The sequence below is a fragment of the Grammomys surdaster genome, unplaced genomic scaffold (genome assembly GCF_004785775.1).
Source record: "Grammomys surdaster isolate TR1022 unplaced genomic scaffold, NIH_TR_1.0 137, whole genome shotgun sequence".
NCBI classification, from domain to species: domain Eukaryota; kingdom Metazoa; phylum Chordata; class Mammalia; order Rodentia; family Muridae; genus Grammomys; species Grammomys surdaster.
In genome coordinates this window covers 10,267,662-10,280,290 of record NW_021604595.1, presented here as the reverse complement: position 1 = coordinate 10,280,290, position 12,629 = coordinate 10,267,662, and the positions used below count along the sequence as shown (strand labels likewise).

Genomic DNA, 12,629 nt, shown 5'->3' with positions numbered 1-12,629 from the left:
AGGGTTGGGGAAGAAAATGCAAAACAAAGAAAAGAAGAAAAAAATCAGAACTGTCTTTTTTAACGGGGGGGGGGGGGAGGGAAAGAAAAGAAGCAGGAAGAAAACTGTATCCTAATTTATGTGCCCTAGTTAGTCAAAGCCTACCTCCTTAGATAGCAAGATACCAATTTTATTCTTGTGAGACCTTTATCAGTTTGAAGGTTAAGAAAACAAAAAAGAATGGGTTATGACTGTAATATTATTGCTGTCATTCGAGTGTACCAATTTTAAGGATCTCTGAGATGAACCCCTACTTAAATGGGTCCAGCTAACAAATACAAATTCTGCTCCTTGTTCACCGAGGAATACGTCCACAATGAACCTAAAATTATTTATGTAATTAAAAAATATGATTACATCCTATTTGGTTTCTTTGTTTTCTATATTTTATAGATGAAGGGAGAATAAATTTGTGGTGGATTATATTGAGCCTATATTTTTCTAGGTAGGAAGTGGTATTTTTCTGGGCCTTTCTCTGGCAAAGGTGATTTTGCATACAATGATTACTGATCTTCTGACATCTGTGGCTCAGGCCAATTTTAGCATCTCAATTGAAAAGGAAAAACAAACAAATTCTGCTAGAAGACTCTTCTCAACTCCATCCCTAGCATGCTTGTTTCCAACACTACGCTTCCAATAATGAAACCATTCAAATGAAATAATTCGGTAAGCCTTTCCTTTAAGGTTAAGAATTGATCAATGCTTCTGTTCACTAATAAGCCAGGAATGGGCAATCTCATAAAACTGGTTTATTCAGTCTAGGAAATTAGGCAATCCATCATGGGTGATTTGTTCAAATTTCCCCCTGCAAATAAGTGAAATGAAAACTTTAAAACCAATAAGATAATGCACTTTACAAATTCAACTGAGAGAGATGGAGAAACCAAGATGCCACTGGCATTGGCCACGGAAAATCTACCGTGTTTCCAATTATTTGAGCAGATTTTTGCATCTCAGTTTGCTGCCAGGCAGGCTACATCCACCACCTCCTCCTGTTCCCACCCCCCTCGAACCAAATCAAGGGATCTTCAATCAGAACAAGCTCATGTCTGGAATGATGCTATGAAAGGCCATCAGGGGATAAAGGACAGCAGATGCTATATGAGTTTTCTTTTAGGTTCTCATTTCAGCCTCCCTGCATTCCCCACGCTGCCTGTTACTTGTCAAAAAGTAAAATGTGCTTTGATAGATAACAAGCCTATTTTCTTCACTGGCTGAGCTTAGAGAATACCATTAAGTATTGATATCTAGGGTGCTTAACTAGGGAACACAAACACAGCGGTCCCCAAATTGGGGTCCTGTTGAATTATTTTACATGCCAAGATTTTTGAAAGACTCCAAATTAATTTCATTTTTCCTGAGGAGAAGAAAAAAAAAATCTCAGCTTTCCTTATGAGAAATCAAAGGATGGGAAGACCCAAGCCAGGTCCCCGCTTGTGCCCCTACTTCCTGGTGCAGAGTGATCACTTATCTGGAGTTCAGATTCTCCAGGAGTTGTGCAGAGGTGAATTTTGGGAATGGACCTACGTTCTCAGTCTGTTAAAGCCAATTATCCGATTGTTCTGTGCATTGAGAACTTTTTACATGCACAACATTGGCCATTACCAAACAAGGAAATAAACAAAGGGATCTTTGATAGCCTTTGACTTTCAGAGATGTTCTCACCAGCTTTAAGGATGATGAAAGTTTCCGAGCATATGATACGTGCAGCTCCTATGCCATCCACAGTGCAGGCTAATGTCATGCTACTTATAACTACATAGGTGGTGTGCCAGTTATAAATACAATAAGGACAAATGACTGGCTCCTCCAAGGCTTCTAAGAAAAATATTTATAGAAAATATTTTCTTAAATATTATACTGTAGTTTATTATTGTGAGGTGGCAATACACAAATATTTATTTTGGGGAGAGCTAGTCTGAGGCACGATCTCCTGGGTGAGACTGTCCTCAAACTCACTCTGTAGTTTGAGCCTTCAGTCCTTCTGTCTCTGTTTCTGGGGTGATGACAGTCCAAGTGAGTATCACCTTGCTTGGATATATAGATGTCAAATGATAGCCTGCCTGAAGAAGCAGGCAAACGAAAGGTGAAGTCAGCCAGAAGGGAGGTTTATGTTACTCAGGGGACTTTAGGTCAGATAAAATAGCAAAACGCTGCCTCCTAGTTCATAGAAAATTATGTTTATCTTTTTCTGGAGGTGATTTCTCTCTGCCTTTTGGGAAACATTTGGCAGGACCTGGAGTCATCTTTGGTTGGCAAGATAGGAAGATGCAGGAGGATGGCAGGAGTTGTGTGTTCTGTACCTAGCCTGTAGATACCAAAGATATTGATACACAGCAAAGCACAGCCCACTCACTGAACATATTCCTAGCCTCCCAAAGCCAGCAGTGACAAGGTTGAGAAATCCCGATGTGAAAGTTGTGAATAAAAACCTGAGCATTTCGTGGCAAAGTACTGGGACAATGGAAGCGAGAGATGGTACCAGAGTCTCTTGGGAAGTCACAAAAAACTCACATGGCTCATCTACATACAAGATCAAACTTCAAGACATTTCTGAGACACCTCTACGTGCCCTGCAACCTTCTGTGACCAGTGGGAGGCCTGGGAGGAGTCAGTCACTCTTCCCTACTATATTTATAACTGGCATGTCACTTATGTAGTTATAACTAGCATGACATTAAACTAGAGGTTATTAGAAATGAGATAATAGCAAGAGATATAATCAAAGGCATGCCGCTGCTCTAATTAAAATCTGCAGTTGCCTGTGAACCAGGCTCAGTGGCACATGGTGGCTACTAGATAAATGTTCACTCAATGAAGAACTGAATGAATAGATTTTAATTGAATGAACAAATGAACACACTATTTCTGCTTGTCCACACTTGAAGTGGTTCTCTGGCTCTTCCTAAGCCACTAATTCCAACCCACTTCATTTAATGATCCTTACCTGGGGGAGCTGAGCGGGTGAGTGCAGACCTTTGAGCTTCTCAGAGGCACCCAATCAACTGACTCGCCTGTGCAAGCCTGTCCAGGCACTAGATGGATAATACACCTCCTTATGCATATATTAACGTATGAAAGACCACTAGCATTTTATTATTCATGATCAATAGCACATCCAAGACTTTTTATACTAACATAGTATGACCATATGTAGCTTGCTTTTCTTTTAGCATTGTTTTAAAAGGTTAAACAGCAAGAATGTGTTAAAAATACAAAATAGTTAAAGCCATATAAAATTATTCATTTTTGATCTATAAGGATGAATTTTATGATTCAAGCTAAGTAAAAGAAATTTTTATACATGTGTGAATGTATATAGGTGCACATTCTCATGTGTATACACTTACATGTGTGTTTGGATACATATTTGTGCTTATGCATATGGAGGCTGAAGGAAAACCTTAGTTGTCAGCCTCAAGGATGTCATCTTCTAACTTTGGTTGTCGAGGCTAGCCAGTAAGCCCTGGTGATCTTGAAGTCTTCAAATCCCCAGCACTGAGGTTATAGGTGTGCACTACTGAATCCAGGTATTTATGTGTGTGTGTGTGTGCTTAGGATCCAGATTGAGGTCCTTATGACTTCAGCACAAGTGCTTTCTAGACTGAGTCATCCAGCCAGCCCTAATAAAGAAATCTGAGAAAAATGCAGTAAAGCAAACTTACTGAATTCATATAGACTACACCAAACAGTGTCCCTGGTAGAGTCTTGAGAAGCCACTGATAGTTTTACCTGAAAGATCATTACATCTCCTGCCATGCAGTTTTAGAGAGACGCAGACCAACACTATCAGAAACAAGAAAAACAGTATGTGGGGAAGGGAAGAAAAAGTCTAACCCCAGGAGGAGCTCAGAGTAATGGGAGATAGAAAGAGAAGCAGAAAATGAAGCCAAGGAGCCTTGAAAAATGGTTCATGCTTACCATTTATAATTTCCTAAGTACTTCTTACAGAGTGCACTGTGACTTCCTGGCTACTTCTAATAATCAGGCATATATTTGTGCTCTTCTCTGGTAGACTTCTTAAAAGAAAGCTCAACACTGTGTCTAATACTACTTACCATTATGGATGTCCAAATGCTCAAATGGCATTACCTCAGACCCTTCTTGGATCTTAACCTCCTGAGCCACAAGTTGACTTTATTCATTCTCTGAATGAAAGTATTTAAAGATTAATTTTCAAAAAAAATTATGTGTGTGTGCGTGCATGAGTGAATGTCACATGAATACAGTGCCTACAGATGCCAGAAGACAGTGTCAGATTCCCTGGAGCTGGAGTTATGGATGATAAATGTGAGTTTCCCAGTATGGGTACTGGGAATTGAACCTGTGTCCTATGGAAGAACAAGCACTCGTGTTCTGAGCCATCTCTCCAGTGCCTTCCACAAGTATTTATTACAGCTCCATTCTGATATTTAAAATTTAACTATTTAGCACTCCACTCCACTCCATCTTCCATCTCAAAGATACTCTACCTTCATAATTTTCATTTATTGGTAGTATCAACACTAATAGATTGGTATTTACCTCCAATAATATTCTGCTCCTCATCTGAAGAACTCCTACTAATACTCCATGAGACATCCTTTCTCCCATGTAGCATCTATGAACACCTTCGTTTAGACAATGTACTGTATTTCATCTCCTCTTACAGCATCTGGGACCTTCACTAAGTTGATGGTATTTGGGCCATTGTCAAACAGCACAGATTGCTCGCTTCTCTGATGTTTCACCAAAGACAATAACAAGGACGAGAAGCCAGTGGAATTCTGGGGCCAATCTTATCTCAAATATGGAAAGAGTGACTTGTTTTAGAATGATAATCCAAGTAAAGAGTTCTTTAAAGAAATCTCTCTGCAGCCGCATTGACAAGAGCGACTAAAACACTGCCTCTATTATAGGAAGTATCGTCCCATCGTCCTTCAACTTCTTTACTGTTTAATGCCATACATCAAGCACCGCTCATAGAAACAAAATGGTGTTGTTAAACTGGAGAGATTTCACCCCTAATAAGCACTGAACAATTGGAAGGTAATGGAAAAAGAAGTGCTATTTTATATGAAATCATATTTGGTCCATTTGGACTGAATAACATTTGCATATATGTAAATACATAGTTAAATATAGATAATTTTTTCTGAATGTAATTATATATACATTTTATATGTATGCATATTTTATGCAGATAGGTACATGTAATCTGTCTATAAAAACCTCTACCTATGAAATTATAAAAGATGTTGAATCTCCTAACCCTGCCTTCGCTGTTTCGGTTCAGCCGAAGCCTGCAAAGCCACCTTCTAGAAAACGATTCACAAATAATGTTGCTATGAGAAATCATCATAATTATCCATAATCATAAGAGCAGACAAGGAAGGGTAGAAGAAATTCTTGTCATACAACTCATGCTGTATCCTGGTCACATGGGTATTCATCTGAATATCAGACTAGGGAAAGGATATTTATTGATTATACAACCTGAGCCCTTCTAAACATGCAAGTATCATCGTTAGAAACGGAGGAGATGGCTCAAAGGCAACCAGGGACCATCATTCAAATGATTGGACAGGATTTTCATAAAGGCAGTGAGAGTCTGCAGCTGGTTTAACACACTGCAAAACAGAGGAGCCTCAGAATAAGTGACATATGAGTGCAATCATAAATACACAAAGCCCAGAACCTTGTGTTTTAAGAAACAACGATCTATGACCACCTAAGCAGGAGATGCTGGATAGAAAGTTCTGTAATATCAGAACTCATCAGCCTAAAATAGAATTCAGGGAGAAATTAAATGGATTTTTAAAAATCAGTTAACATAATGTATTACTTATTAAATTCTTTCATGGAGCAAATAGAAGACTAATTTCTCTGGAGCCATTCATGCCCCCAAAAGTTATAATTAAAGACACAAATTGAATGATTTTAATAATGATGAACGTTCACCTTTTCAGTGCTTAGGTATGGTAATATGATAGTCACAGAAGGACTCTGCCTTCCATTTTCATTTAACTTTCCCTCCTGGGATTTTCAAAGATACTTTCTCTTATTTATTTATTTAGTCATGGACAGAAAAATACCTGGAACTGTAAAACAGCTGAATATTAGTTTTGGTTTTTTATTTTATTTATTTATTTATTGGTTGGTTTGTGTGTGTGTGTGTGTGTGTGTGTTGTTTGTTTGTTTTTAAGATAGGATTAGTTTCTACTTCTCCAAACATAGTAGGGGCTCAAGGCTCTGGAAGGATTTCTGAACTTCCCAGCATGCTCAGCTACGGATGTTTCTGTGTCCTCCCTTTTCTGCTTTGTGGGGTCCTGCCAAGAACCTGGATTTGTAAGTCTTCTGGCACACTGCCTCTCTTGTTTGTTTTCCTTTTACAGCATACAATTAATGATCACTGATGCCTTTGTCAACGTCCTCATCATGCAAAATGGAAATCAAAGATATTCTTAAGAGGTGCAGGCAAAATGCAGTCTTAAAGTTCACTGGAAAATAAGCAGTCTCTGCAAGCCAGTTGGTCAGAATATTTGTATTTTTTCTATCATTTGGGAAAATCCTATTATGGCTTTAGCCACAGACGCATCCCTGGTGTGCAAGATAGAGGCAGATCATAAAACACACGGCATTTTCTGCCTGAAAATAGGGCAACCTATTGCTTTCTGTAGATGGCTGTTACACCCCAGTTGCCATCAATAGAACATAATCTCATTGAGGCAGGCAGTACCAGGGATCAGGGAAGCACCAGTTTCCTAGCTGCATGCTGCCCGCTCTTACTGAAATGACAGAAAAAAAAAAAAGACTTCACAGTTTTACAAAGATGGTATCTTTAGAACATACTCGTGAACCAAGACAGTGAAACTGCAAAGATAACAGAAGTTAAACATAGGTGCTTGGAAACATCTCCCTCCTTCCCCACTTCCTCCTCCATATTTCTTTTTCTTTCTTACAGGAAGTGTGAATTCTCCAAATGCCATTACAAAATGATTTGAACCACGGTGTCAGCTACATAATTAAGCCCCTCCATCAGCGGATGCCAAATTAGATGTCTGTTTGCAGCATGCCTCTCACTGTCAGGGAAAGGGGACCTATGTGTGGTTGACACTTGATTGGGTTAATTCTCCAAAAGAATGGGAGAGATGCCAAATTCCAAAGGTCCCTGTATTTAATGGTAGGTAGGCCACATGCCCAATTTGGCCAGTTTTTAGCCGTGCCAAATAAAGTAAGTTTTGCTGTGCTGTTATCAGAGTGATTAAAATATAATAAGCTAATAAGATTACAATAGCTGATTGTGAACAAGACCAATTGTGCTAATTGGAAGCTCCTGAATGGCAATTTTAGCTGCTGCTGAGTTTTGAAATATAATCAGTTTTACTAATTTTATCTGATTTCTTAATGAAGCTTGCCCTGAGCAATTGTTCTATGTGTTCTTTAGCAGACAGTGTGTGTCATAACTGCTAACATTAATCTCGATTACTTTAGTTAAAATAAATAGTTATACTTGGGTGGCTTTCAGAAAATATATCACAATAGATGCAATGTTGGAAAGCAAAGTGCTTTGGGACAACTTCCCCCCCCACACACACACAACCTTGTTTGGCTACGTTTTATGTACAGTATTTCAACCATAAAGATTTCTTTCCTTGATGCCACCACATATTTCCTAGTACTGCTGTGAAAGACTAAAGCAAAGCTTCTGTTTGTTCTTTTGTAATATTCTTCCCTGAGTAAAGATGAAAGATGAGATTTATACAGAGGAGAAGTCAAGGGACACCAAATGTATCTTAAAACTCTTAGGCAGAGTTCCCACCCACGGGCCGTTGTCTGGGCAGTAAGCCGACCAATCCCATCACTACTAACCGCCAGCATTTATGAGTGGCATTGCTACAGAGCAAGCACTCAAGGTATTTGTTTTTACAGTAGATTAATATACATTGAATGGGTTCCACGGACTTTTTAAGTGCCCTGGGAGATGGCTGTGTGATGTTGCCAGTCATAAAAGACTGGAAATGGGAAGAGAACATAAAGTTTGGGGAGGTGAAGAATACCATTCACATGAGCTAAGGAAACATCTTTCATGACATTTTTTTTCTTACCATAATCTTTCAACATCAGCAATTAGGATTGAATATTTACACTCTTTGATGCATGTAAGCAAATATTAAATGGCTTTTGAGAAGAACAAGTTAGGAGCAGGATGAAAGGTTCTCAGAGCTCACAGAACATCTGATGTATTTCTATATCAAGGAGTTTTAAAGACCACATGGGTAAATCAGCCAAGAGAACTACAACTTCCCTCATCCACAGAGGTATTTGCAAGCTGTTCTACTGAGTTGTCACATTGTGACAACAATTTGTAAGAGGGCATACAAACCATACAATTTTCTTTTAAAAATATGGTTATGCTTTCTGAGCTGATAGCGCTCCTGCCAACATGGTGAACGTTCCTAAGACCCGCCGGACATTCTGCAAGAAATGTGGGAAGCACCAACCCCACAAGGTGACCCAGTACAAGAAGGGCAAGGATTCTTTGTATGCCCAAGGAAATCGGCGTTATGACAGGAAACAGAGTGGCTATGGTGGGCAGACTAAGCCTATTTTCGGCAAAAAGGCTAAACTACAAAGAAGATCTAAGAGGATGCTGGCTAGTAAGAGGTGCAAGCATTTTGAACTGGGAGGCGACAAGAAGAGAAAGGGCCAAGTGATCCAATTCTAAGCAGATTTTGTTATGAAGACAGTAAAATCTTGACCTTTCACCCCCTTTGATTGTCTCTGGAGAGGGAATAAATTAAAGCTTTCAGAAAAAATATGGTTATTTATTTATTTATTTATTTATTTACTATGTGTGTTTGTGTGTATGTCTGTATGTGTGTTTGTATGTGTGTGTCTGTGTGTTTGTGTGTGTGTCTGCATGTGTGTTTGTATGTGTGTGTCTGTGTGTGTGTGTGTCTGTCTGTGTGTGTGTGTACCTATGCCATGGTGTATATATATGAAGATGTACTTAGAGAACAACTAAACTTTTTCGGTTCATTGGATTTGAAAGCACATGTTGTCAGTCCAAATATAAGTGTACAGAGAATAGAGACCCTAGAGCACTTTAAATGGTATATCTATATCATAACATACCCCTCCACTCAAGGCTTGGGGATCTATGGAGAAGAATGGGTGGCAGGATTTTAAGAACCAGAGACAATGAATGACTTCAAGAAAAGCACGTGTTCTAGACACAATGGAGTAGATGTGTAAATGAACTCATAGTGATGGGACAACATGTGTAAGACCTGTGAAACTTCAATACAAACACAATCTTTGTGTGGAAGGGTGAGGTAGGCATAGAATCCCGTGCCTAGCTGAGGAGCAATTAACATTTTTCTGGATTCTGGGGGAGAGAAAGTAAGTTTTTGTTAATAGTATGACACCTGGTATATCATTCACACTACAGGGCAGGCCCCATACCAAGGAATAGTTGGCCAAAAAAAAAAATGGATTCAATAGAAGGGAGAGAGAGAGAGAGAGAGAGAGAGAGAGAGAGAGAGAGAGAGAGAGATTGAGATCATGAAGTTGGGTGAGTAGAAAAGTAGGGATGGCTGTAGGGGTATTATGGGATGAATAGTATTAAATTCACATAAAATGGGTATTTGTTTAAAAAATAGCTCCTTTCTCTTATTCTGTAGGCATGTAACAAGTGTTCTTTGACTCAAAATTGTAAATTAGTTTTAGAGAGAGGCCACACAAGACAAGATAAATGAGGTAGGCAGGACCTAACAATTCAGGAGTAAGAAGAGGGAAAGAGAAAGAGGAGGCCAGTATTTCATAACAGTAACTGAGAAGGCATCCGTAAGAGTTTATCTCAGAAATTGACAGTAGAATAGATGTTACTAGAAGCTGGAAAAAGTGAGGTTAAAGCATGAGGGAGAGAGGATGGTTAATGAGAAGAGTGATGGCATTGGATGAAAAAAAAAAAACCAGCGTCTAACGTCCTTTAGCACAGAGGAGAAACTCTGATAACCACCAATCACATATTTCAAAATAGGAAGTAAGGACTATCAACCAAAAGAAATTCTATATGTTTGAGATGATAGAAGACTCACTCTGATCTGATTGTTATTTAATGTGTACAAATATTGAAATGTCACAATGTGCGGGTATTGTGTCATGTGCATGTGATCACACTCCCAAGTGCTTTAGGATCATTGTTTGCAAGTTTATGCTAGGATATTCTGGAACTCAGGGTACATGAGAGATCCAGCTTTTAATTGCTGTCCTCTGAAACCTGATGCCCACTAGGACATGCATGCACCCACACTCAAACATATAATACACACACGATAACAATAAATTTATAATAATATCTGTTTTGCTATCTGCTCATCTCAGAAAAGAAAAGTCATTCTTAAGAGAATGAAATAGGGGTACACTTTTCTTTTTCCCATGTATACACAATGAGAGAAGAAAATGAGTTAATTTCAGAGTTATTCATAATATATTTTGAAATTTTTTGTATTTCATAGTATATCTTAAACATTTTTCAGTGCCCATCTAGTAGACATGGATAATTTGGAAAACAGATTTTCATCAGACACTGTCAAGTGGCTAAGCCAGTGGTGAATGTCCCCCATAACAGCAGTGATAGGCAGCTGCTTATCAACAAGGCTGTCCTGATTGATCACTTGCTATAAAGGACATGCATCTTCAGCAATGTACAGTTTACTGTAATAAAACTCACCTGGATATGGTGTACTTCTTTCAAATAGGTTGGGAGACCGCCTAATCATCTTCTCAAACAAATTATAGACCTACTTACACTTGACTTCAAAATCGTATATGGTATAATGACGCTTGAGCGTGTTGTGTTACATCTGAAAATGTAATGGACAAAGTCTGGCTATCACTGTTCATTACTTTAGACTTAGTGTAGATGCTAAAATATAGTATTTTATTTCTAGATAGTTTGTTTTACTATTTAAAATTAAGTCATTTTACTACATGTTATAATTATTCAAATTTTAAAGAAATTATTTTTTTTCATTGACAATGTATTTTACCACCAATATCTATGAGGGAGACTTAGTACTCTCAGTACGACATTTTCCTTTCCTTTCTCTTTTGCTATCTATTGACAAGGCCCTTTAGTAAAAAATGGACAATTTAAAACAAGGTATATTAATAAGCTAAAAGATATGTATTATTTCATGACAATAACAAAATGAATATCAAGATCTAATTCTCTCCATTAGGCTATTAATATCCTAAATTATTATCTCAATTTTAAAATATGGACATAGTCTTTGCATTCCTAGATTAATAATTTTGTTCATGACATTATCTCTTCTAGTACAAAACTGGCTAAAATGCATTAGTGCTTTATTAAAGATTCTGCTTACTGCTGGGTCCAAATGCTTGCCCTTTTTAATGAAACTCTAGTATGACATCACACTACAGAAAGAGGAGACTTATTAGTCACTTGGCTGTGACTTGATGAACTCTATCCTTTCCATCCCTAAAGGAACAGCCATTTATCTTGAGTGGAATTGAAACATTTGCCAGATACAAGTTTGCCTTTCCTACTTATAAGGATTCAGCCAGCTCTTCCATCTTAGAACTCACAGAACATTTGATCTACTGACATGAAACATGGGTAGCATTGTGTAAGATCAAGGGATACACTTGTCAGCAGAGATGCTCATAGAAGACACACAGAAAAGAGAATTTTGTGTCTCTTTTTCTTTCAATCTTGAACTCCCTGAGGTTCATAAATATGCCAATTTCCAAAAAAGGTGATACTTGCACTGGGAGAATGATTGGGATCCCCTGAACTTTGAGTAGCACCCGTCAACCAGGAGGTCAGCAATCAGGGAATCATGACTCTAAGCCAGCCAGGCTGATTTACTCTTTCATTTGTAAATCAGTAAATCTACTGTTTGACAGTGGTTGAGGGTCATCATAACATGGATCTTAAAGGGAAGGTTAAAAACCTTCTGGACAGCCTAGATAATCTAAGTAAGTTGGTTAGTGGACCAACATAGGTGTTCTTCAAATGTTATCATAGCAATGATGAATATATATCATAATCTGTAGACGAACAAGAGCTAAATTCTACTGCTAACATCTGTTATTATTTTGACAAGGAAAGTGATGTTTTAGAATTTAGAATTTTGTAACCCTTAGAGGTAATCTCATTGTACAAAGCAAGTGGTCTTCATGTACAACTGATTTAATGTGAATATCTTTTTTTGATGATATTTTATATTCTGAATTTGATTGTAACATTATGTACCATGGTCCCTAAGAAATATGTCATATTTACTAACATGCTAAGTAATTTTATGAAAGTATTTATGCAGATATTTTGATTTTGATGGTTATTGAGTGATTCTTTAAAAAAATAGTTTTAGTGGGCTGGAGAGATGGCTCAGTGGTTAAGAGTACCAACAGTGATCACAGGAGTGTTCATGGAACTTTGTTTATTGCCTTGCTTGTTCTTTGACTATTTGCATCTATTCTATTGCTAGTTCCTCAACCTAGAACTGACCTTAATACTTGCATGTACTTAAAATGGTATAAAAGCAAAAAGGAGGAGGGGAGATGGGATAGAGGGT

General features: G+C 38.0%; 1 protein-coding gene across 1 annotated transcript; it reads left to right on the top strand.

Moving 5' to 3' along the window:
• The first annotated feature begins 8,464 nt into the window (after positions 1 to 8,464).
• LOC114617535 (60S ribosomal protein L36a-like) lies at positions 8,465 to 8,746 on the top strand. Its single transcript, XM_028763104.1, has one exon. It carries the CDS (start codon positions 8,465 to 8,467, stop codon positions 8,744 to 8,746), a length of 282 nt encoding a protein of 93 aa, XP_028618937.1.
• The last annotated feature ends 3,883 nt before the right edge of the window (positions 8,747 to 12,629 follow it).

What these genes read in the sequence shown, in the direction of transcription:
- LOC114617535 (XM_028763104.1), top strand. Translation starts at nt 8,465, where the DNA reads ATGGTGAACGTTCCTAAGACCCGCCGGACATTCTGCAAGAAATGTGGG.